The sequence below is a fragment of the Dromiciops gliroides genome, chromosome 6 (assembly GCF_019393635.1).
Source record: "Dromiciops gliroides isolate mDroGli1 chromosome 6, mDroGli1.pri, whole genome shotgun sequence".
Taxonomy (NCBI): domain Eukaryota; kingdom Metazoa; phylum Chordata; class Mammalia; order Microbiotheria; family Microbiotheriidae; genus Dromiciops; species Dromiciops gliroides.
Genome location: NC_057866.1, coordinates 126,691,009 through 126,718,645, shown reverse-complemented (window position 1 = coordinate 126,718,645; position 27,637 = coordinate 126,691,009). Strand labels below are relative to the sequence as shown.

Here is a 27,637-nt window from a genome sequence, read left to right as displayed (position 1 = left end):
ACTACAAAAGGGGTCATCTTGTTGTTTAGCCATTTTCAGTCATATCTGACTTCATATTCTCTTTCAGGGTTTTCTGGGCAGAGATACTAGAAATAACTGAGGATATTGTAATAGAGAACATATGGGGTTGTGACCCACAGTTTAAGAAACTAGGATCTAGTCGATGCTTAAAGACATCCAGTGAGAATTAATACATTTTAAAGTCGATCATTCTATGTCTAAACAGTTCTATTTGTTCAGATTTTCTTATCCTGGGTGAAAGTCTGGCCTTTGACAACTTCTACCTAGTGCATCAAGCTGTGTAGTCTGGGGCTAAGTATTAGAAATTTAATCATTCTTTTGCACGATAGCCCTTAAAATACTTTAAGACAGTTATCACACCCCTGTAAGTCATTTAAGGGTCAGCATATCCCATTTCTTTCATCTGATCATAAAGCATTGTCTCCAATTTACTCATGATAGTAGCAGTCCTCTGATGCATGCTCAGTACAACAGAAATGGCAGAGTGTAATGAGACAATCGCTTCCCTCTTTTCTCAAATCTGGTCTCTTTTAGTGCAAACCAGAATTCTAGTAGCTTCCTTAGCTATTAATTCATCCTGAGTCTGCACTGCATTAGAACTTCACAGTGCCCCTTCACATAGCAGGTGTTTGTTGAATTGAATTCTATTTCTAGCTACTGTAGAAGATGGTTGGGGGAGAAGTGGAAGAAGAAAGAGGACTTGAGGCAAGTAAAAGAAAATCATATAGGTGAATTAGAGGGCTATAGACTAATATAAGTAAGTCAGATGTTGAATATAGGGAAGAATAATTGAGGAAATCTGAAAGAATAATTAATGCCCAGGTTCAGATAATACTTTCCAAGGTGAAAGAGGATTGAGATTAAATACAGTGTAAGATATAAGAACAATCTAGGAGTATTAGGGAGCAAAACCTGAAGATGAAAATAGAACTTCAAGAGAAAATGGAAAAAGTAGTTGGCAAGACATGGCCAGGTAAGTTAGAAAAAGTCAATGGAGCAAACAATTCAAGAATCCAACAAATGATCAGGTGGATTGGGGAGTGGGCAAATTGATGAAACAAGGAGAAGGTTAAAGGATAAAGAAACAAGACTGAAATATCTCAACCAGTATGTGGAAAATAGGAGAAATTTATATAGTGACTTGCTGTGATGCTTGTATTTCTGTCATACCCAGTGTCTACTCTATCATTATTTCAAGTGTAGGCTGACCTCCTTCCTAGAGTCTTTTTTTTTTTTAAGTGAGGCAATTGGGGTTAAGTGACTTGCCCAGGGTCACACAGCTAATAAGTGTTATGTCTGAGGCCGGATTTGAACTCAGGTACTCCTGACTCCAGGGCCGGTGCTCTATCCACTGCGCCACCTAGCTGCCCCTCCTGGAGTAGAGTCTTAAAGAATGATTCTCCACAATCCAAGTTAAATAAAATGAAGTGTTCCCCACCAAAGGGGGGGGGGGGGAGGAGTTTCAGCTTCATGGGGGGGGGGGTTGGGGGGGAGAAGGAGGTATGAAGTAGAGAAAGGGAGATGTAACCTTAGGATATTGAAAAAGTGAAAATGTATTACACAAAAACATAAAGGAAGGAAATGGAAAACTGTCCAAATAGAACATAAAAATATATTTAAGATATTTCCTGAAGAGGAAGGAGCTAGATATTCTGGGGAAGAAGCTACTTGATGATACAGAATGATACAACAGAGCAACAAAAGCTATCAGGTGAGAGATGATGAGAGAAGGGTTAGAGGAAGAGATTAGTAGTAGTTGGTGGTGCTAAGACATGCTGAATAAGGTCTGGGAGTCCAGATGGCAGAATGAGAAGAAACATTAGTCTACCTCTCCACCTACAACTTCTTAAGAAAGATCCAGAGAACACACCAGACAGAATTCTGATTGGGACAGGCAAGAAGTCACATTAAGGCATTTTTCCAGCCCAAGGCAGCTTAGGCAGATGGACAGAGAGGTTTGCAAACACTGGAGATGGGGGCCAGCAGGAGGGCATGGCAGCTATGGCAGGGAACATGCCAGCACCCAGGAGCTGAGAGAAGGTTGAGACTGGACACCAGGAAGAGATCCCAGGGGAGCCCTGAACAAGATCTGAGTGCAGGAATGGATGCCATCTGGCAGCCCTGTGGCCCACCATCCAGTGCCCTGTCACAGATCTAGGCAGAGAAGAGTTCTGGAAGCCAATGGTAGCTCTGTGGCTCTGATCCCAAGAATATAGTGCAAGAAGAGTCAGCAGTTCAGTCACTCTGAACCTGGAGAAACTTCTGGCCAGCCAGAAGCACCTGGGTCAAGCAGCCAATCTGTTAAAACTCCTAACTGGAAAGAAGCTGATAGACCCATACCTGGGTTAGGACTTGCAGAGCTCAGGCCAAGAGGGTACCACTCTGGGAGCATTCAAAGTTTTCAGGTCCCCAGCTGGAGCTGTGAAAGCAGAAGGAAATAAGACAGAAACTTGGGCCAGACATCTTCAACAGAAGTTAAGTACTAACATAAAGTCCAACATCGAGAAGTAGGCTGGAGGAAGGAACAAATGAAAAGAATCTGACCAAAAAGAGTTTTTATAATAGGGAAGCTCATGACACAAATAATTCTGACAGAGATGAAGGGGGAAGGAATTTGAGTGATGAAGTTAGCAGAAGCAACGAGGTTCAGAGATGGTTTGTGTAAGGGCAACAAGAGCTTAGTCTGCCTGGAACAGGCTGTTCTAGATTATTCCATATTATGGAGGGCCTTAAATAAAGGATGAGGGATTTCAATTTAATTCTACCAGCAATAAGAAAGTACTCTAGAAGAAGAAAATATCAAGAAGATGAACAATATACATTGTCCAAATACTGTCCTGTCAATGCATAGATATCAGTACTTAAATCTTCAATAGACACTGCAGATAGGCAATGTGATGTACCCAGAATTGCTCAGGAGGAGAACAAACTAGATTGTCTTTAGAAATTTTTGTTGTTCTTTTAATGACTCTAGGTTTTAGAGAATGCAACGTGATGAAAACAATATTTTAGGAAAATTAAACTTATGATAACATGTAAACATAAGGGGAAAGAAGAATAACTAGAAGCAAGAAGTCTTGTGGCTATTATAGCAACTCATCTACAAAGGATAGTCCTAGACTATAGCAGTGGTGGAGGGAAGGAAGAAAAAACAAGTGAGACTGTGGACAAAGCGTTGATGGAACCTAGTACAAGCAGAGAGTGATAAAGGAGGAATTTAAAATATCATGAATTTTTTCCAGATGGAAGAGTGGAAAAATAATATCATGGAGAGAAAAGGACAAGTTAGAAAAGTGAATCTGATTGTACTGGAGGAGATGAGTTCAATTTGGGACAAGTCTAATTTGAAGATATATCTGAGAATTGATACTTAAACAGTTTTCTTATTTGTTATCACTGTTAACAGTTATCACTGTTATCACAATTCACTCCATTTCTACATACTTGTATAATACTATATTAGTTGTTATAAAACTATAATAATAGTTTTCATCATAAATCTTTTTCTTTCCCACTCTTTCCATCTTCTGGCTCTTACTGAACCCTGGCTCCCTCCTGATGACAAAGGTTCCCCGGCCACCCTTTCCAGCACTGACTACACTTTCACTCACTCTCCCCCACTCACTGGTTGAGATGAAGAGACAGAATACTCCTTGCTTCCCATTTCCACTTTGAGGTTCTCTCTCTACCACTATCAGTCAGTAAACTCTTCTCCTTTTGAAGCTCACACAGTCCACATCTAACATCCAATCACAATCCTGCGAGCTGTTGTCTAGAGACCTCTAGTATACCCCACATCCTTCTTCAGTAAATTTAGTACCTGGCTCACAATCTCTTTCCTCCCTCCTGTCCTCTAACTAAGGGATTTAAACATAAATAATGACACTCCCTTAAATATGCCCAATTCCCAGTTCCTCCTCACCCCAGCCCCACACAAAGATGACCATGGCTTGGATCTACCCATCACCCATAAATGTACCTCCATGTTCATGAACTATGAAACTCCCTTTTATCTGATCACCTCTTCCTCTGCCTTCCAAAACCAAACCCTGCTCTTCGCCCACACCATGACCTCTAATCCTCTGATCCCTCAGTTCCTTCCCAAACTATTACCTCTGCACCATACACACTCCTCCTTACCCCTTCTTGACCCCTTGGGTGAATCAGTTCAACTCTATATGGTTCCCTTCTATAGAGTCCCTTGCCCCCCATATCAGATTAATTATTCCTTGCTAAGCCTCAGCCTAGGATCACACCCACAACCTGCTACTTTTGTTCATCCACACATAATGGAGAACGAAAATGGAGAAAGTCATGCCAATGTCCTAACTTGGTCCACTAAATATTTATGCTACATAACCTTACCTGGGCACTCACTGCTGCTAGATGATCCTTTTACACATCCCTAATTAACTCTCTATCCCACTTATACTGTGGTGACTCTTCTGAACCTCTTCAAACTTCTCATGGCTTCCCATCTCCCCTCCTTCTAAGTTCAGAACCTTGCCTCACATTTTTACTGAAAAAAATTTGAGTTCATTTGCTGAGAGTTCTCTTTTCTCTCCTCTTCCTTACTGCACATCACCCAAAAGTCCTCTGCCACTATGTCTTTATTCATTCCTGTCTCACATGATGCAGTGGCCCTTTTCCTTGCCAAGGCTAACCCCTCTACATTCACATCCCATCTCCTCCAAAAGATTATCTGTCCTCTCTATCATCCCCACTCTCTTACTTATCTTTGATTTCTCTTACCGATAGGCTGTTTCCCTACTGCCTACAAACATGCTCATGTCTTCTCTATCCTCAAAAAACCTCACCTGAACCTTCCATTCCCACTATCATCTATTTCTCCTGCCTTTCACAGCTAAACTCCTTGAGAAGTCCACCTCCATCAGTGCCTCCAAAGTTACCAAATCCAATGGCCTTTTCTCAATCCTCATCCTTCTTAGCCTTTGACACTGTTGATCATGCTCTACTTGATACTCTTTTTTCTCTAGATTTTCAGGACTACTCTTTCCTAGTTTTCAACTTCTACAGAAAGTCTTTCCTAATGCTTCTTAATTCTAGTACCCTCCCACTTTTAATTTTTTCTATTTATCCTGTAGATAACATGGTGTGGGTGTGGGTGTGTGTGTGTGGGTGTCTCCTGTATATAGCTTGCTAGTCTCCCTCATTAGATTTGTTTTTGTTTTTGTTTGTTTTTTGTTTTTTTTTGCAGGGCAATGGGGGTTAAGTGACTTGCCCAGGGTCACACAGCCAGTAAGTGTCAAGTGTCTGAGGCCAGACCTGAACTCAGGTCCTCCTGAATCCCGGGCCGGTGCTTTATCTACTGCGCCACCTAGCCGCCCCCCTCCCTCATTAGATTTTGAGCTCCTTGAGGACAAGGAATGTTTTTGCCCTTTTTTGTATCCCCATCACTTAATATAATTCCTAGTACATAGCAAGTGTTTAATAAATTTATAAAAAGCCAGAGTGTCACTCCAATAATTACTTACCCTATTGTTGACTCCACCTCTGATAGTGTTACTTGTAAATGGGAAATAGCTTTTTCCTATGGAAATGATAAAAATATAATATGAAATTCTAAATAATTCATATAAAATTTATTATTTTGCATGATGCATGTGTTTTGACCCTTTTATAAAGGTAAATTCTCATTATAAAATTATCTTACAAAATATCTCTATTAAGCACATTTCCTTCTCCTGAGGGAAGCACAACTATCTATGTCAAAGATTTAACAATAACAATTTGACAAAAAGATTTGAGACAGTAACAACATTGTCACTGAGCAACGAAATCTGAAGAGTGCCTCCAAGGTTGATATAATGAATACTGATATACAGAAGTACAACCCCAAAATGGAAAAATTATTTTAAAAATCCAAGTAAGCAGGGCACCTAGGTGGCACATTGGATAAAGCACCAGCCCTGGATTCAGGAGGACCTGAGTTCAAATCTGACCTTAGACACTTGACACTTACTAGCTGTATGACCCTGGGCAAGTCACTTAACCCTCACTGCCCTGCCCCTCAAAAAAAAAAAGATCCAAGTAAGCAAATTCTATGTGATCAAATGAAATATTTCCTGATCTGGAAGATTATAATCTACTTCTAGGAGTTGAGACTCATGTGAAGAAATCAGACAACACATACCTTACTTGCAATATCATCTTCTGAGTTAGCGATTTGTTCTGTCTTTTCATCTACCACTTCCTGAAGGTAGTCTTTCTCCTTATCAATAACACAAATGGTATTTTTAAGTGCAACTAGCTCCTCATCTTGTGAAGTAATCTTACAGGTTAGCCTATCTATAAATGAAAAAGAATATTTGTTAGGCTAAGTAAATGGTTAAGAAAAACAAAAGTTCAGAAACACTTACTTATTTTTTCCTCTAGGGATGCAATCTGCATTTGGGCTGCTTGAAGTTCTTCACTTTTAACTGCAAATCGGTGCTGACAATCATCAACAGCTCTCTGCAGCTGTTCATTGATTATCCTAAAGAATAAGTATATAAATATAAAATGTCCTTGATCTTTAAGTAAGCTTTCAGATTTGAGATGGTAATGCTTTTTTTTTGGCAGGGCAGTGGGGGTTAAGTGACTTGTCCAGAGTCACACAGCTGGTAAGTGTCAAGTGTCTTAGGCCAGATTTGAACTCAGGTCCTCCTGAATCCAGGGCCGGTGCTCTATCCACTGCGCCACCTAGCTGCCCTGTGATGGTAATACTTTTAAAACCAAAAAAACCCCTCTTTAGATTAAAATTAAAAAAAAAAAAACTTTTCCTATTCTAAAAGTCTTCTAGTTCATGACTCTTTTATGATGACCACTAATTCCTCTTTAAAAAGCAATTTATTCTAGCTGTGTGACTGTGGGCAAGTCACTTAGCCCTCACTGCCCCACCAAAAGAGAAAGAGAAAGAGAGAGAGAAACAGAGAGACCAACCGCAGAGCAGAGCAATTTATTCCTTCCAGATATTGGTTCAAAGGATCTGGTATCTCATCAATGTTGGAAACTAACTCTAATGGTTCAAACTGAAGCCTATCTTGTCTGCCCTTCTAATGTGACTTCTGTCTGTGTCCTAACTGTAAATTCAATACAGGTAGTCCAACCAATGTGCTGAGGAGTCTTTACTGTAGCTCTCAACATTATATGAATATCATTAGCTGGTCTATCCTTTTTCTATTCAGGTATTTCTCTGACAATATCTTTTTTTTTTTTTCCAGTGAGGCAATTGGGGTTAAGTGACTTGCCTAGGGTCACACAGCTAGTAAGTGTTAAGTGTCTGAGGCCGGATTTGAACTCGGGTACTCCTGACTCCAGGGCCGGTGCTCTATCCACTGGACAATATCTTTTATGACACTGTGCAATTATTTTGTAATGAGTGATAATGTTTTTGTTTCCCCAAAATGATTATTTGATAAGATTCTGGGCCCTAGAACCCTTTTTCCTATATAGGTATTCCACAGTAAACGTAGCACTGGGCACAATGAAACCAACTTTACATCCAGCTGAGGTATCTTTTCAATGGAAAATGGTCTCCCAATAGGCCCCCTCCTACAATGGGATGTTTCACAGGGTCCATGGTCAGCAGTTCTTTTTGACTTTATACATTTAGTATGTGAGACCTACCTTAAGGATGGATTTATCAATATGTCCTCCCTAGCAACAACAACTATAGCTGTTTCTAGAGATCACTTAGACCCTGAAGGTAGCTTTATCTTGGTTTCAGGATTATGGGAGATCACTATGGCAGTTTCCAGATGAATAGGCAAGTTTGCCCTGGTCATTGGACTCATCTTCTAGACAGCCCATGATGGAACTTCAAGTACACTGCCCATAGGGAGGACATTATTAATTATGAGCTAAGCTTTTTTGTTACAGTTCACAAATTGACTAGTATGAATGCCTCCCACAGCACTGAACAATTCTGTTCTCTTCTTAAACTGGTAAGAATCACAGAAAGTTGTTTTTTCAAGAGTAACTCTTTGACATAGCCATGACTCTATGAAGTCTATAGCCCTCAGCTTAGCAGCCCCCTTCCTAACTTTGAATGGGTACAGATGATAGAGAGTCAATGCCTTTAGCCTTTGACCATGGATTACCCAAACCATGGTGCATGGTCTGACCCTGGAATAGTTAGGAAAAAGAATGTGTGGCATACTATTCATAGCCACTGTACACTTCTCCATTGCCCTTTGGGAACCTAATATTCTTTAAATGTTTTTGGAGAAAGTGGTAATTATAGCCTTTGAGGAAAGCTTAGGGTCATTAAAAGAACAACAAAATTTTCTAAAGGCAATCTAGTTCGTTTTCTTCCTGATCAATTCTGGGTACATCTCATTGTCTATCTGCAGTGTCCATCCAAGATATAAGTATTGATATCTATGCACTGACTGGACAATGTTTGGACAATATAGATTCTTCATCCTTTTGATATTTTCTGTGTGATTTCTTAAGATAAACTCTTTGGCATGGCTATGGATTTTATTTAGGAGGCGCTACAATGTATAGGTCCTGATGTGTCAAGCATAATAGAATCTACCTATTGATCAATTGATAGATATTCATTCCAGGAAGGAACAAGTAGAGAACCTTTCCTCTTTTTTTTTTTTTTTTTTAGTGAGGCAAGTGGGGTTAAGTGACTTGCCCAGGGTCACACAGCTAGTAAGTGTTAAGTGTCTGAGGCCGGATTTGAACTCAGGTCCTCCTGACTCCAGGGCCGGTGCTCTATCCACTGCGCCACCTAGCTGCCCCGAACCTTTCCTTTTACAGAGAATCTTTCTTTTGGATTTTGTGAAGGATATCCTCCATGACAGTAGAAAATATATCATCTTGGGGCAGTTAGGTGGCGCAGTGGATAGAGCACCGGCCCTGGATTCAGGAGGACCTGAGTTCAAATTCGGCCTCAGACACTTGATACACTTACTAGCTGTGTGACCCTGGGCAAGTCACTTAACCCCAATTGCCTCTCCAAAAGAAAAAAAAAGAAAAAAGAAAAAAAAGAAAATATGTCATCTTGTTTTAGGCTTCATTTGATATTAGTATCTTGATAAGGATATCTGATCAAAGTTTTTTGTCACATTTTTTAAAAAATCCGACATATAAACATACATGCATGTAGTACATTTTTGGATAGCCATAAGGACAACACTTTACCAAATCAAATGTTTTTTCTTAATCCACAGTGAGCTCAGTGTGTTAATGTATTCTTTATACCTTCAGTCAATTGTGTGAAAATAAGTATATAATCTATTGTTAAATATTACTAGCCAAAGCATGCTTATTATCTTCTCAGAATGTCAAAAGGATGCTCCTAAAACATGTGTAGACTGTCCTTATGAACATTCTGCAAAGTTGGGACAGTAGGCACATGGGTCAATAGTTATTGATATTATCACAGCTATTTTTTTCTGTGTAACAGGAAGATCTTTCCTATATACTTCATTCAAGACCTTTCTTAACTCCTCTCTCAGCTACCTTAAAAATCTATCCCTCAATGCCCCCAAAATGTTGCCCAAAATGCAAGAATTGTCTTTGCATGACTTGTACAAATCCAGTTATTCTTCCTCATCTTTGTCTTCTACAATGAAGCACATTGGGGATTATAATATTAGAGTCCAATGTTGCAGTTCTAGTTTAACTAATGGTGAAAAGCATTTTTTATAAAAATCAACACAAATTGTTTTTTCATGTTAGTTGTCCTTCCTTTCAGTTTTATCTTTTAAATGCCCTCAAGTTGATTTTACTTAGTTGGATCTCTCCCTAACTCATTTTAAAATTGGTTTTCCCTGCTCTATGTTGTTTTGTGCATTGCTATTTCACATAATACTCTATTGTCCTTATTTGTAAGATTTTACAAGCAAGTTTATATTCTAAATCATCGCCATCCTTGAATATGACATCTTTCCGTTTAGCAAGGTCAAGAGCTCATTGACCAAGGTAGTTTCTAGGCTCTTTTGGGTCTCCTTGGGATGGCAAATAATCTACACACTGATTAGTCAAACTGCTTTAAAGAAATGGTATTATCCTCTGTTCTTCCATGCATTTTTCCTATTTTTCAGGGTCAACAGTATATTTAAATAGGTGAGGTTGGAGGTGTTTTAATTACATGCTATATCTTTCTTATTTTTAATCCTTGTAGTTTTTATGAATTTTAATCTTATGTTTTGAACTTTCTTTTTATCATTATGAACTTAAACAAGGGACATCAATCACTTCCATTTGCAAGGAACAGAAAAAGGATAGTATATGAACTTGTGAATATTAAATCATCTATTTTTATGTATGTAACAAATGCAACATAGTAGTTCCAAAATCATCCTGACTGCCTGTGTTTCCCTTTTCACTTCCTTTTGCTCTCTTCTGGGCCTTTGAAAAAGTCTATCATTGATTTTTTTTTTTGCATCACTATTTTGTACCCTACTCTTTCTTTCCACCAAATAAAAGATCTCTGTTACAACGAATAAGCTAATAAAGCAAAACAAATCCACGTATCAGACCCTGAAAATGTATGTATCATTCTGCACTTGCAGACCATTACTCCTTCACCAAGAAGTGGGAAGCACAATGGACCTTCAGTCATCTGGAGTTGGGGCATAAATTCTTCTGCTAGTTCTGCTCATTAGATTCTCAATAAATTCATATGTGACTCTCTAGGTTTCTCTGAAACCTTTCTTTTAGTCATTTCTCATGGAGTGATAATACTTCGTTAAAGTCATATGCCATAATTTGTTCAGGCATTCCTCAATAAATAGTGGGCATCCCCTTTGTTATAATAAAAAGTACTACTCTAAATGGGCAGCTAGGTGGTACACTAGGCTGGGAATCAGGAAGACTCCAGAGTTTAAATCTGGCTTCAGACACTTACTAGCTGTGTGACCCTGGGTATGTTGCTTAACCTTGGTTGCCTCAATTTCCTCATCTACAAAATTAAGTGGGGAAAGAAATGGCAAACTATTCCAATATCTTTGCCAAGAAAACCCTAAATGGGTCATGAAGAGTCATCTATTACTGAAAAACAACTGAATGAACTACTCTAAATATTTTTTGTACATTTGGTTTCTTTCTTTTATATTTCTTTAGCAATAATATCCTTGAGTCAAAAAGTATATACAGTTTAGTGAAATTTAGGTTAGTTTCAAATTCTTTTTCAGAATGGCTAGATCAACTCGTGGCTCAACTAATAGTGAATCATTGTGCCTGTTTTCCTAAAGTCATTTCACCAATTGATATTTTTGCCAATTTGATAGGCAGATGGTAGAGTTGTTTTTTGGTTTTTTTTTTAATTATAAAAGTATTTTATGATTTTCCAGTTACATGTAGAGATAGTTTTCAACATTTGTTTTTATAAGATTTCTAGTTTCAAATTTTTCTCCCTCCCTCCCTAAGATAGCAAGGAATCTGACATAAGTTATATATGTACAATAACATTAAATATATTTCTGCATTAGTCATGTTGTAAGAGAAGAATCAGAGCAAAAAGAAAAAACCTCAAAAAAGAAAAACAACAGCACCAAAAACAAAAGAAATGGTATGGTTCAATCTGCACCCATATTCCACAGTTTTGTTTTTTTTTTTTCCTGGATTTGGAGAGCCTTTTCCATCATGAGTCCTTTAGAACTATCTTGGACCATTGTCAAGTCTATCACAGCTGATCAACACAGTGTTGATGATACTGTGTGCAATGCTCTCCTGGTTCTGCTCATCTCACTCCTCATCAGTTCAGGCAAGTCCTTCCAGGTTTCGGTAGAGTTGTTTTAATATGCATTTCCCTTGTTATTAGTGATATCGAACATTCTTTATAAGGCTGTTGATTGCCTGGATTTCCTCCCATCATATTCCCTTCAATGTTCATAAGTACCATTAATATATTGGGAATGGCTTTGAGGTTCTTTTTTTCTTTCCATGAATAACCTTTGTGCTTTAAGCAAATCAGTCCTTTTGACGAATGTTGCTCCATCACAGCCAGGTACCAAAATATCCCCCCTACTATTGTGCCATCATTGCACCCAATCTTCTAAAAGATCATTTTTTCAAGAACAAGAAAAGTACCCACACCTCATGCGAGTGTTATTGCCTCCTAAGCAAAGTTCAAATGACTAACTCTTCCCTTCAAGGATCTTCACAATCTGACTTTACTCTTTCTTGCATTATTTCAAAATAGCCTCCACATCTCACTTTACATTCTAGCCAAACTATGGCTAAAAAATGCCTTAGGCTTTCCTTTGAGTGTTTTCTTACACTATTCTTCACTCTTAACTTATTAAATTCCTACCCATTCTTTATAGTCTCACACAAATGCTACCTCCTTCATGTGGTTTCTCCTGATTTCCCATTTCAGACGTCACAGGTCCCTTTGAATGCAAAATTAACCCCATATTAAAGATTGTTATATATCTGGTTTTTCCTGTTACTAGACTGTAAGTTCTTGGATGGCAAGGCACTGTAATGCAATCCCCATAACACTTCACCCAGGACTCTCTCACTTACTGGAGGGGGAGCAGCAGCAGTACTTATCCCGAAGGAGTTAGCTTACCAGTGCTGCTTCTGAGTTAGGCTCTATGCATGACACAGCAAAAGGGAAGCAGAAGAAAAGACAGAGAAAATGAGATGTTCTTATTTCCAAAGTTCATTCAGAGATAAAGGTAAACAGATAAAAGGTAAAAGAGAAACTTTTTTAAAAGGAGGAAGGTATATTTTTGCTGGTTTTCACTTGTGTAAGTTGGGAAGGCAAGAAAAAAATTCACAGAGGTAGTATTGCATTACACAGTATTTAGTAATTCTGCACCATGGGGCAAGAAATAGTCCTAAGTGCTTCTCAAGGTGATCAACTTTAACTTAAGTATATTAAATATTTCTAAAAAACTTACCTCAGTAGGGCAGCTAGGTGGTGAAATGGATAGAGCACTGGAATTCAAATCCAGCCTCGGATCCTTGACACTTGCTAGCTGTGTGACCCCAATTGCCTCACCAAAAAACAAAACAAAAAACTTACCTCAGTGAGTTCACTGTTGTTTTCTGTTGTGATGAGTCATCAGCAACATGTATAAGTTTATGATACTGGAGTTTCAATTTATTCTCTAATGACTCTATTGTCTCTTTCATCATTGACACTTTAGATTTCAAATCACACCTTTCAGTTTCAAGCTGGATAAAAATGGAATGGCATATACTTAGAGAAGAAATTTAGTTTTTCCTCTTGTCACACTTTAAGGATATTTCTTAAAGAAAATTGTCTAAAGAAAGAAAAAACTTTATTTACTAAAATGTTTCTTTTGAAAGCAGTTTAAATTACCTCATAATTAATGTTTTCCAGATCTTCCAAATTTTTTTCCATTTCTGATTTTCCCATAATAGCCAATTCCTGTAGATTCTGAGAGGTAATTTTATGGAAAATATTAGTGTTAAGTCACAACACGAAACAACATTTATTAAGTGCCTGCTTTGTACAAGTTACTATGCAAGGTCCTAGGTAATAGGGGTTAGGAATTTTAGATGGCTTAATGAACGAATCTCTCTCAAGGAGTTTATGCTTTTATTGTGTGCACATAACACTTTTTTTCTTTTAAAGAGAAAAAAGTCTTAAGTGTTAGACACAAAGTACCTGAATTAATGATATGAGAAGATGGTTTCATAATAATAGTCATATATATTTCTTTTTATGCTCCATTGGCATGAACTGTGAGAAAATAGGCTTACCCTCCATGATACAAGATAAGACTTCCATAGAGGTCAGATGGTTAAGACATCAGTAGGGATCTATCAATGCAATGTTAGGAACACAGTATCTAGTTTACTCTTAATTCTACCTGCTTAAGAGGCAGTATACATGGAAGTATACATGAATGTTCATTTTTATAACCTCTATAATGTCCTACTTTTATATTTCTCTGAGGCATACTCTAGAAGAGAATAAGCTCTGTAATGTTCTACAAGGCTAGAAAGTGTATAAGGAAAGTATTAGTGAGAGTTTGTTTGACACCTGAGAATTTACCTGGCTACATACAGGAAGCATTTCATCAGCAGTTTGGCCACTAAGTGATTCATTTATTAGTTACGGCAACTCAAGAAACAAAGTAAAAAACAGAACTGAATCTTTCATGATCCCTTTCTGCTTTCACAGTGATAATGATGGGAACAGAGGAGAAAAGAATCACAAAGTTTTTACACTTATCTATAAATAATAACTTAATTGTGGGTAATCTAAATGTGAGATCTTTGTATAATGACCAATGATCAACATGCTATTTGCTCAACCAAATCAATATTGGCATCTTTGAAATAAAAATAGAAGACAAAATAGCTGCATCTAAATGGAATGATGGTCCATGTTTGCTTCAGGAGGCAAACAAAGGAGTTCATGGAGTTCTTACACCATGTATCCAATAGAAAAAGTAAGCATAGTAAATTCTACTCTAGCTCCACATTCTAACTGTGTGAATCTTTATGTTTTACGTATGTTATTTTAAAATATCGTGTTAGACACTGCCTTCTAAACTAATCCTCTTCCATTTTATGAGTGAGTTCATCCCATTCATGTCTACTATTATGAGTTTTATTATGTATTTTCCTCCTTAATATTCTTATCTCATGCTTTCCCTACCTACTCTTTACAAAGAAGGGAACAGAGGGGGCAGCTAGGTGGCGCAGTGGATAAAGGACCAGCCCTGGATTCAGGAGGACCTGAGTTCAAATCCAATCTCGGACCCTTGACACTTGCTAGCTGTGTGACCCTGGGCAAGTCACTTAACCCCAATTGCCTCACCAAAAAAAACCCCAAAACCAAAACCAAAAAAAAACAACAAAGAAGGGAACTGAGAAATAGAAAGAATCTGATAAGTACTAATAACCTAACTGATGTAGTCTATTCCTTTTCCTTCATCCTCTATCTCTTCACTAAATCCAGACACCAATCTCTGGTTCTTAAACTTTCTTTCTTTTATTTTATCTCAGTAAATACTCTAATATTTAAAGTTTTGAATTTCAAATTTTATCTCTCCTTCCTTCCCTCCCCTCCACTTCACTGAGGTAGTAAGCAATCAGATATAGGTTATACATATGCAATTATGTAAAACATTTCCATATTAGTCATTTTGTATATGAAAACTTGAATAAAAGAAAAAAATGAAAGAAAGTGAATCTAAATGTGAGATCTTTGTATAATGCTTCAGTCTGTGTTCAATACATATCATTCTTTCTTTGGAGGTGGATAGTATGCTTCATTATTAGTCCTTTGGGATTGTTTTGGATCATTGTATTGCTAAGAATAGTTAAGTCATTCATAGTTCTTCACTGAATAATATTGCTTTCACTGTGCACAACGTTCTTTTGGTTCTGTTCACTTCACTATACATCAGCTCACAGAAGTCTTTCCAGGCCTTTCTGAAATCATCCTGCTTGTCATTTCTTATAGCACAATAATATTCCATAACTATCATATACTACACCTTGTTTAGCCATTCCCCACTTGATGAGAATTTCCTTTGATTTCCAATTCTTAACCACTACAAAAAGAGCTACTATAAATATTTTTGTACAAATGGGGCTTTTATTCTTTTTTGGGATGTCTTTGGGATATAAAACTAGTAGTGGTATTGCTGGATCAAAGGATATGCACAGTTCTATAACCCTTTGGGCATAATTCCAAATGTTCTCCAGAATGCTTGGATCTTTTCACAACTCTACTAACAGGATTAGCGTCCCAGTTTTCCCACATCTCCTCTAACATCCAATATTTTCCTTTTATGTTGTATTTCCCACTCTGATAGGTATGAAGTGATACCTCAGAGTTATTTTAATTCGCATTTCTCTGATCAATTAGTAATCTAGAGCATTTTTCATATGATTATAGATAGCTTTGATTTGTCTGAAAACTGCCTGTTCATATCCTTTGACCATTTATCAATTGGGGAATGACATATTTTTATAAATTTAACACAGTTCTCTATATATTTGAGATATGAGGCTTTTATCAGAGATACTTGTTTCAAAAATTTTCCCAGTTTTCTGCTTCCCTTATAATCTTGAATACCTTAGTTTTGTTTATATGAAAACTTTTTAATTTTATATAATCAAATTATGTACTTTATATTTTATAATGCTCCCTATATCTTCTTTGGTCCTAAATTCTTCTTTTTTCCATAAATCTGACAGATAAACTATTCCATGCTTTCTTAATCTGCTTATGGTTTCACCCTTTATGTGTAAATCATGTACCCATTTTGACCTCATTTGAGTATATGGTGTGAGGTCTTGGTCCATACCTAGCCTAGTTTCTGCCAATTTTCCCAGCAGTTTTTGTCAATAATGAGTTCTTGGTCCAAAAGCTTGGATCTTTGGGTTTAACATATACTAGATTACCATAATAATTTATTATAGTGTAATTTGTACCTATTCTATTCCACTGATCTACTTCTCTATTTCTTAGCCAGTACCACCTTGTTTTGATAACTACCATTGTATAATACAATTGAGATCTGGTACTGCTACACCACCTTCTTTTGTACTGTTTTCATTGATTCCCTTGATATCCTTGAGCTTTGTTCTTCCATATGAATTTGTTATTATTTTTTCTAGATCTATACATTTTTGATAGTTTGATTGGTATAGCACTAAATAAGTAAATTAACTTAGGTAAGACTGTCATTTTTATTATATTGGCTCAGCCTACCCATGAGGAATTAATATTTTTCCAATTGTCAAACTTTCTTTTTAATTACCTTATGATCAACCCTCTGAAACTGACTTTTGTTTTGTTTGTGACTCTTCCCTTTCTAACATTATGTTCTCTTTCAAAGAGAGAATCCATGTACCATGAATCACTTATCCTGACCAAGTCATTCAATCTCTCTGGGCTTTAGTTCCCTCATTTGGTTGGTTGGTTTCAATTCCATAGAGCAAGGCAACCCTTCCCAGATAAGTTCATTGCCTCTAATCTCACCATCATGCCTCTAACTCAAATCTTGATTGAATATCACCTCCCCTCTCAGCCTCGTCTCCTCTCTGACTAAAGGGTTGGAATATGAAGTACCAAACTCCTCTCATTGCTTTCTCTCATAGAAGGTAGAAACTGGAATCTCAAATCATTCCACTTTGAATAGCTGTTCTGCCTATTTTCACCTCCACAAAACAAGATGCCCCTGCACCGGGTAGCCCCTAGTGTCCTGCCCCACTTCCCCCTTTGTGTATTGTTTTACCCCCATTAGATTGTAAGCTCCTTGAGGGCAGAAAGAGCGGGTTTGTTTTTTTTTGGGGGGGGGGGTGGCGGGTGAATTCTATCCCTGGCATTTAGCATAGCAGTAAGTGTTTAATAAATGTTTATTGGATTGTTTTGGAAAAATGACAAGCAAGGTAGGATTAAATTATCTTAACAATTTGTTTTGGTGCTAACAAATTTAAAGGCTATGGAACATAATATTACTTTCCCCCTCCCCCGATTTTATTTCCATCTAGGTGCATGAAAAACACATGGAAAATCCAAGAATAAATTGAACATTTCAATATTAAGTTATATAATGAATCCTTTTTGAACATCTTCTGTCATAAAGGATTCTATGAAAAATATATACAATGAGATGATTTTGACCAACTTTACTTCTGAAATGTTTTTAGTTATTCATTTCACACATTCCTTTAGCACATTTTAAGTGCCCATTATAAACATGACACAGTTGCAGGTATTTCAACATGCACAAAGATATATATTTTTCATAGCCTAAATGTGTTTGTAATCTAAATGATGAACTTAAAATTCAGTTGTACATTCTATGTAGCAACCACAGAGCGAAAAGTTTATTGGGACCACCTTTTTTTTTCTTCCTCAAAAGATTTCTAAAATCTTAGGCTCAGTTTATAAATGCTATTACAAATGAAGCTAAAGTTACAATGAAAATATTGAACTTCAAAGAAACAAAGTACTCACCTTTAACTTCTCTCTTAAAGCTTCCTTTTCTACAATCATTAGCCTCAAGTCAGATAATGCAGTCTCTTTTTCTTTTTCCATAAGACAAAGAATATCTTGGGATGGCAAAGAATAGGTCGCTTCCTTTCTTAGTGTACATAAATCATGCTGTGCCTTAAAAAATGAATTGTAAAAGTGAGAATGTCAAAATAAGATTCTTAGAATACTAGAGAGTACCCAGGTCATGATTTTGTTACACAGCATTTATGAGGTAAAATGAGGAATAATTATTTGTATTCTACTGGGCAGTCTTAACAACAATTAATTTTCTGAATTTATATCTGCACAGGCCTGTAATGTTGTAGTTCAATATTCTGTACAAAGTAAGTGATATAAACTGACCACTCCTTCATTCAATGGCATCATAACCCTGGTAATTTCCTGTGCTAAAAATCCTGGTGTCTTATTTGAATTTTCCTACTTCTCACCACTAATATTCAATTAGCTATGAGACCCCATTGATTCTATCTATATAACACTTCTTGCATCTGTCCCTTTTAAGTCTCACACTCTCTACAATAGTACATGACTTATTACTAGCCACCTGACCAGTTGCAATGGTTTAACAGTTCTTCACATCGCTATTTTCTCTCCCTCCAATCCATTTTTCATAATGCTGTCAGATAACCTCCTTATGTACAAATATGGTCATGTTTATCCTTTGCTCAAAACCCTAAATGCCTCCTTGTCATATATGTCATGTATGAATAAAGTCTAACCCCTCTCCCCACTTTTTTGGTCCAGATACATGGTTTCATGGCCAAGACCCTCCACCAATGGATAGCTGAAGCTATGGTGCAAATTCTGGTCTTAGGAAGTTGCCTGAGACACTGAAAGATTAGGTGATTTCCTAAGGTCACTAAAGGGATTAGGTTAATTATGGGAACTCAGTAAACCACAATATGTGACTCAATTTTGGAAGTAGTTCAGTTCACTTTCTATTCAATTATGGATCTAGACCAATTTCTGGCTTGTGAGAAAACTTTATTCAATTGTGGAAACAGGGAGAAAACCTTATTGTCTTGTTTGAACCTAGCCCTGACTGGCAGAGAAGCTAGACCACCTGCTGTGTAGAGACTTTTTTTTTTTTTTGCGCAGGGCAATGGGGGTTAAGTAACTTGCCCAGGGTCACACAGCTAGTAAGTGTCAAGTGTCTGAGGCTGGATTTGAACTCAGGTACTCCTGAATCCAAGGCCGATGCTTTATCCACTGCGCCACCTAGCTGCCCCCTGTGTAGAGACTTTTAACTAAGGAATGACCATCAACTGGGGAATGGCTGAACAAGTTGTGGTATATGAATGTAATGGAATACTACTGTGCTATAAGAAATGATGAGCAGGAAGATTTCAGAAAAACCTAGAAAAACTTAAGTGAATTGATGGTGAATGAAGTGAGCAGAACCAGGAGAACATTGTACACAGTAAAAACAACACTGATCATTGGATCAACTGTGATAGACTTAGCTCTTCTCAGTGATACAGTGATCCAAGATAATTCCAAAGGATTCAGGATAGAAAATGTTCTCCACATGCAAAAACTGTAGAATCCAAATGCAGATTGAACCATACAGTTTCTACTTTTTGTTTTTCTTTTTTGAGGTTTTTCCCTTTTGTTCTGATTCTTCTTTTACAATATGACTAATGCATAAATATGTTTAATGTGATTGTACATATATAACCTATATCAGATTGCGCTCTGTCTTAGGGAAGGGGAGGGAAGTGAGGGAGAAAAAATTTGGGACTCAAAATCTATAAAAACAAATGCTGAAAACTAACTGGAAAATAATAAAATACTTTTATGATTACAAAAAAACCCCCCACAAAACAACAACAAAAAAATCTCCAACCAGATGTCCTGAAGACATCTCAAATTTACCCAAAGAGAATCTGTTATACTTCACTCAAAACAGAACTTTCCACTTCCTAACTTTCATTTTTAAGGGTACCACCATCCTTCCAGTCAACAGGTGTGCAACCTTGGAGACATTCTGGACTTTACTTCATTTTCACTAACCAATCAGTTGTCAAGGTGTATCAGTTCTGTTTTTTATGATCTCTGTTCCATCCACACTAGCTAAGGCCCTGAGGACCTCTTGCCTGGAATATTGTGGTAACCTAATGAGACTCTGAATCCAGTCTCTGACAATGTCACTGCTCTGCTCAAGTGGCTCCTCCTTATTTCCAAGAACAAGTAGAAACTCCTCTGTTTGGCTTTTAAAGTTCTTTACAAAGTCATTTTGGTGGGGCAGCTAGGTGGCGCAGTGGATAGAGGACCTGAGTTCAAATCCGGCCTCAGATACTTTACACTTACTAGCTGTGTAACCCTGGCTGGGCAAATCACTTAACCCCAATTGCCTCACCAAAAAAAAAAAAAGTAATTCTGGTGTAACTTTCCAAGCCTATCGCACATTACTCTTCATCACACAATCTACCTTCTAGTCAAAATGGCATACTAGCTGATCCCCACATACAGCATTTCATTGTTCTTCTCTGCACCCTGGCATAGGCTGTCCCTCATTCCCACAACATACTCATTTCACACTTCATGAAATCCATATCCAATTCCTATGAAGCCTATCTCAATTTTTCCCCTGCTCTCAGTTGCTAATATGCTCACTTCAAAAATGATTTTGTGCATACTTTTTTAGATACTTTGTATTTCATTTCCTATGTATGTGTTGTTTTCCCCTAATAAGATATAAGCCCCTTAAAGATAAGAATTATTTCATTTTTTTAATCCCTACTTTGTATCTCCACTATCCCTAGCAAAAAATGCTTGTTGAATTGTCAAAACTATTTAATACTGATTAAAAGTCAAGCAGTTTAGATAAGCAAAAATTCAGAAGCAATCAAAATCAGCATACTCATTGTTCAATAAAGTAGAAAACAAATTACTGAAGGAAAAATTCCCTATTTGACAAGAACTGCTGGGTAAAATCTAAATCAGTTTGGCATAAAATAGATTTATACCAACATAATTAAGAATTTTCCTTCTCTACCTTTCTCTATTTTTGAGACTTAAATATCCTATTTCTCCCGGGCTGAAATATAGCATCCATTCAAAGACCCAATTCTATTAGTGAGCAATATTCAGACCTGCTCAATTTGCAACCCAGGCTGGTTTGCTCCCTTCTTAGGTAACCTAGTGACACTTATCTTCCATGGGCTCACTATACTTGTGTCAGACATAGTGAAGACACCCAATCAGATTTAGCCTATTGCAGCTCAGAAGTCCTAAACTCAAACTCAAGTGATTCACCAGCCTCAGCTTTCACAGTAGCAGGGATTACAGATATATGCCACTGTGCTTAGTGAGAACTCCCTATTCAACAAGAATTTCTGGAAAAGATTCAGAACGGTATTTCTTATGGTAGTAATAAACTAGAAACAAAGTGAATTTCTACTGATTGTGGAATAGATATTGTGATTCATGAACATAATGGAACATTATTGGCTCTAAAAAAATGACAACTATAAAGAGTTTCACAAAAACAGGAAAATTTGTAGGAACTGATGAAACATAAAGGACACAAAACCAAGAGAACAATAAACAATGAGTACAATAAAGAAAACGTTAATATTTACAGTAGTTCTTTTTGGAGCAGCAAAGAATTGGAAATCAAAAAAGACAAAAAAATAAAAAAAAAAGAGAAAGAATATTAAAAAGAATGTCTGGGGCAGCTAGATGGCGCAGTGGATGGAGCACCGGCCCTGGATTCAGGAGGACCTGAGTTCAAATCTGACCTCAGCCACTTAACACTTACTAGCTGTGTGACCCTGGGCAAGTCACTTAACCCCAATAGCCTCACCAAAAAAATCAATCAATAAATAATTTTTTTTTAAAGTGTCAAAGGTTGCAGAGAGGTCAAGAAGGATGAGGATTAAGGAAAGTCCATTAGATTTGGCAATCAGTAGAGAGATGCAAATAAAAACAACTCTGAGGTACCACCTGACACCTATCAGATTGGCTAAAATGACAAAAAAAGAAAATAATAAATGTTGGAGAAGCTGTGGGAAAATTGGAACACTAATCCATTGTTGGTGGAGCTGTGAACTGATCCAACCATTCTGGAGAGCAATTTGGAATTATGCCCAAAGGGCGATAAAGCTGTGCATACCCTTTGACCCAGCAATACCACTTTTGGGTCTTTTTCCCAAGAAATCATGGAAAGGGGAAAGGGACCCACATGTACAAAAATATTTATAGCTGCTCTTTATGTGGTGGCAAGGAATTGGAAGTTGAGGGGGTGCCCATCAATTGGGGAATGGCTGGACAAGTTGTGGTATATGAATACAATGGAATACTATTTATTGTGCTGTAAGAAATGATGAGCAGGAGGAGTTCAGAGAAACCTGGAGGGTCTTGTGTGAGCTGATGATGAGTGAGATGAGCAGAACCAGAAGAACATTGTACACAGTATCATCAACAAGTGTTGATCTACTGTGATGGACTATATTCTTCTCACCAATGCAACGGCACAGAAGAGTTCTAGGGAACTCGTGATAGAAGAGGATCTCCAAATCCAAGGGGGGGAAAAAAAAAAGAATTGCGGAGTATAGATGCTGAATGAACCATACTATTTCTTTTGTTTTTGATGCTGTTGTTTTTTTCTATTTTGAGGTTTTCCATCATTGCTCTGATTTTTTTCTCTTATAACATGACTAATGCAGAAATAGGATTAATGTTATTATGTGTATATATATATATATATATATATATTATATATGTATATATATATATATATATATGTAACCTATATCAGATTACCTGCTGTCTAGTGGAGGGGGAGGGAGGGGAGGGAGAAAAATCTGAAATTGGAAAGCTTGTATAAACAAAAGTTGAGAACTATCTTTACATGTAATGGAAAAAAATAAAATACTTTATTAATTAAAAAAAAGACATGAGTAGTAAATCAAATATGGAACATAAATTAGAATTCAAAAATCCATTTAAAGACAAAACAAATATTTGGTTTATCGCATGCTTATTACGTCCATGATGTACAACACAAGGTTAGGGTAAAAATGATTCCATCTTTGTTTATGTGAAATGTAATCTTGTCTATGATACATATGATTCATTTGTGTTCTGTCATTCTTATTTCTCGTGATCCATATCCTCCTTGAAAGGGATTCTATCATTTTAGATAGAACATAGTTTCTAATAAATTCTTCGTTATCAATTAAAAAAAAAAAGATTTGGCAATCAGAAGATCACTAGTACCTTTGGAGAGAGCAGTTTCAGTTGAATGATAAGTTTCCAAAGCTGGACAGGTAAGAGTTCAGAAGAGAATGAGAAAAGAAGTGGAGGTACTAACTTTGGAAGCCTAGTGAGGGAAGTCATGTGACTGTCAGAGTGTCAAGACAATTGGTTGGGGGATGTGTGGGGTTTTGGGGAACGGGGAGAAGTCGCCATTCTAGCTGGAAGATGACAGGAGCTCTGCTGTGTATTCTCAGCTGATTCCTGGGGGGTGGTATTTCTTCAGGTTGTATAATTTCCCTTTCCCCATTTTATTTCCTTTCCCTTGATCCTACTGATCCTTTGTGTGTTTTTTTTTAAAGTTCGTTCTTGTTAAAATAAATCTTATTCTGTTTTGAGGGAGGCTGTTGGTCTCCTTCCTTGCCCCAATATTGCAGCAAGCCACTTAGCTAACACTCCCCAATTAAAAATTGGTCCCCCACACTTCTTGGTTTCTAATGGGGAGAAAGACTATTGGTGGGAGGGTTATCAACAGTGATTTGATGTCACAAAAAAATATAAGGTCACTGAAATGGTTTCTAAAATGCATAGAAGGGAACAGAAGATAGTTCATAAGGAAGCACAGACAAGCAGGACAGTTTTGAAAACAACATGAAAAATTATACATACTTTGATCATTGATTTATTAGTGTTTAATGAGCATAATACCTTTTAAAAGTTCATTCAAATTCTTAGCAGAAAAATAAGGCTGGGAGTTAATAATTGAATAGCATACCACTAAGAGGCTGCTTCTACTCATAAGTCATTTTAGGATGGAAAGGTACATGATTATCTTAAGAAAAAAATGAGAGGTCATTTATGCTAGCTTTCCATACTACACAGAAACAGACCAACAGACAGTCATTTAGCCTGACTGAATATTTCTAATGATGCAGCTCACTTCTTCACAATGCAACCTATTAAGATTTGGACAGCTATAATCGTTCTTTTTTATCTCTACCACTATATTCCCACCTATTCACTGGACCTAAACTGTTTCTTCTCTCTGAAACTACACAGATTAAATGTAACCTCTATTCCACATGACAGTTCTTGAAATAACAACAATCATGTGTATGATGGAAAGAACACCAAAGAGCTAAGTTCAGTTTACACTGTCTCACTAACCAGTTACATGAACAAGTCATTTAACCTCCATTTGATAACTGTTATAAGACATGGGTAATATGGATTTGATTAGGAAGAAAACATATGGAAGGATATTAGAATAAAGATTTCCTATTTTGGAAGCATAACGAAACAAGAAACAACTGTCTGACAAACTTACCTATAATTATAAATCTGACCTTTTAATAGGTCCTACAATGGCAGCAGTCTAATCAAGTAGGTCGACAAAGAAAATATTAAAATAATTTCTATCTTGGTTATTTGGTGATCAAATAAGATGATATACACAAAAATTACACAAAGGTCAGCTAGTTCTATCATTACTAATCCACAAGTTCTTTAATAATAACAAGTTCCTTACTTGATTATATAGGTCACTCAGTTTATCTCTTTCTGCAGTTAATAGTTTCACATTACACTGTATTTCTCCCATGTGGTTTTCAAATCTATCCAGCATAGACTGAAGTTCATCTCTCTCTTTTGTGATCATGCTGAGTTCTGAAATATAAGTACCCTACGAAATAATTTCAAAAGGAATTTATAATGTTAAACATTAAAAATTATGTTTAATTACTAAAGCCAGCATAACAAATTATATACATTAATATGTAAAAGGTAAACTATTCTAAAATAATATCCTGACTTTATTAGTCTAATTCAAGGTATGTACCAACCCACAAAGTTCCTAAGTAAAGTAAGGACTTGACCCTATTCAGCTCAACATTTTTATCAAAGCTTTTGATAAAGACATAAATCATATGCTTATCAAATTTGTGAGTAGCACAAAGTTGGGAGAAAGAGATGTCTAACAAATGAAAGGACAGACTTGGAAGCCAAAATGATTTAAAAAGACTAGAACAATGAATTAAATCTAATAAAATGACAATTAAGAGTTAAATGAAGATTCTTATGCCTGGATTAAAAAAACAACAGCACAAATTCCAATGTGGTAAAACTAAGACCTTTTCTCTTGAGGGAGAGGTGAGGTACATAATCAGAAACAGCCAGAACAACCAGAGTCCCTCAACTGCAGCCCATTATACCAAGGAATTCTACTAACTCTTGTATTAACTTTAAGGATTAGTAGATTTTAAAGTAGCAAGGATGGCCACGCCCTAAATTGGTGTGCCTGTAAAAGACTCCAGCTCCCTTCATGCACCTTAAAATAAAACTCTATAGACCTTCGGTGACAGCCTGAAAAGTTTCAGGCAGAGCTGCTTGCCTATGCTGCTTTAAGTCTCTGAACCAGAGCCAATATTGGGACTTAGGTGGCAATGAATGAGTGTATATCCAGAACACATGAATTCTCTATATCCTTTGTCCATGTGATTAGTGTGTATACTATCACAATAAAATTGCTAATTAGGTCAACTTAGGCTATGTGTTTGTACCTTGAAATTGCAGATTGAATTGAAAGAATCAGATAATAGTTGATGTGAAAAAATCCCGAGGTTTATACTACAATGCAATCTCTTACTGGGACTTTTAACATAACTTAAATAATTTGGCTTCCTGTGTAAATGCTACATCCACACATGATAACAGTTGGGTTGTTGATATTTAAATTGAAAACTAAAAACTTTTCAACTTGAAAATGTCATATCCAATAGAGAACAAAGAATACAGCACCACTAAAATTTGGGCAAGACCAAGTGGATAATGTCACCAGAATTACTGATTTTTAAAACTTTTAAATAATAATTTTTAAAAATCACATTAGCAGCATGAAAAATGAAAACTCAACTTTTACAGAATTTCATTTAAAGTAACAACAAATTATTAGCAGAATCACTCAGATTCCTTTGTTTTATCCACTACTTTTGACCAAAAGGAAATTACCTTTTCTGGACTTTTAATACTTAAACTTCTTTCACGTCTTGAACTTCGTGCAGGTATAGATCTGCGTTTCATTATCTTTTGGAGTCTTTCTAGCTCTTTCTTATAATGATCTCGTTCTTCTTCTACACTCTTGACAAATACATCTAGACGAGAAGGTGACTTTTTCCTATTTGTTACACCATATTCTTTCTTCATTCTCTCTAATTCCAGGACAAGTTCTCTTTCTGTAAATCAATGTGGGATATAATTGTTTAAAAAGGAGGTCTGGGGGGGACAGAGGAAGGTTTTTTGAAATCTAAATTCTAAAATTTAAAAAAATACTTAATTCCTAGAACAGAAAATTCCTAGAATATAAACTACAATACTTAAAGAGTAGGGAATATTTTTCTGTGTGACTTCTTAATAAGTACAAAACATTAATGATAAAAAGAAACAGCTTTGTTTGTTCATAACAAACATGTACAGTTAGATTCAGCTTGACTGTACCCAAATTCAAAATACCAGAAAGTTCAAATCTAAATCACTTTTGTTTTGGGGGGGTTTTAGGGCAATGAGGATTAAGTGACTTGCCCAGGGTCATACAGCTGGTAAGTGTCAAGTGTCTGAGGCCAGATTTGAACTCAGGTACTCCTGAATCCAGGGCCAGTGCTTTATCCACTGCGCCACCTAGCTGCCCCACTAAATCACTTTTAAAAAGAATATTTTAGGACTGATTCAGCAGCCGTGGTGGCTGCTTTTGGAGCACTCGGCCCACAGGCAAGTAAGGGGATCAGACAACTGGTCAGAAAGAGATTACAAGGGTCTCTTTGTTGGCACCAGGATAGGACCTCTGCTGCATGGCCCATACTTGGATCTGGGTCACAGTCCTGAGTGCAGGCCCACAGGGCCAAGAGGAACATAGTAGACCAGAGCTTTTGGCCACAGTTGGTGTGAAAATCCTGGTCACAATTACAGGGTGGAAAGAGTGTTTTGTGGTCATTCATAGAGAAGAGCACAGGCCAGGAAATTAATAAATACACCTCTCCTTATAGCATACCACCTTGAAAGAAGTGAAAACTTACAGGTCCTAGAAATATCTTTGAAAACAGTGGCACAAAAACCAGAAGTTTGGGGCAGTGCACCTTCCACTCTGGAAATACAGTCCCACTTTAGAAGAGTTAAAAGTCGAGGCTTTAAAACTGTGCATACCCTTTGACCCTGCAATAGCACTACTAGGTGGGTATCCCAAGAGATCATAAAAAGGAAAACAAGACCAACATGTACAAAAATATTTATAGCAGTTCTCTTTATGGTGGCAAAGAACTGGAAATCAAGGGGATGCCCATCAATTGGGGAATGGCTGAACAAGTTGTGGTATATGAATGTAGATTTCAGAAAAACCTGGAAAGACTTACATGAATTGATGTTGAGTGAAATGAGCAGAACCAAGAGAACACTGTACACAGCATCAAT

General features: G+C 37.0%; 1 protein-coding gene across 1 annotated transcript in view; it reads right to left on the bottom strand.

Annotated features, from left to right (window-relative positions):
* The window catches only part of CEP135 (centrosomal protein 135), a 91,838-nt gene that overhangs the window by 36,476 nt on the left and 27,725 nt on the right, over window positions 1-27,637 (bottom strand). Inside the window, exons 10-17 of the mRNA XM_043970782.1 lie at window positions 26,186-26,409; window positions 24,708-24,860; window positions 17,942-18,094; window positions 13,316-13,393; window positions 13,016-13,167; window positions 6,402-6,517; window positions 6,176-6,330; window positions 5,517-5,572 (exon numbers count right to left, since the gene is read on the bottom strand). Of these exons, the coding sequence (XP_043826717.1) occupies window positions 5,517-5,572; window positions 6,176-6,330; window positions 6,402-6,517; window positions 13,016-13,167; window positions 13,316-13,393; window positions 17,942-18,094; window positions 24,708-24,860; window positions 26,186-26,409 (1,087 nt within the window). The remainder of the gene's footprint in view (window positions 1-5,516; window positions 5,573-6,175; window positions 6,331-6,401; window positions 6,518-13,015; window positions 13,168-13,315; window positions 13,394-17,941; window positions 18,095-24,707; window positions 24,861-26,185; window positions 26,410-27,637) is intronic.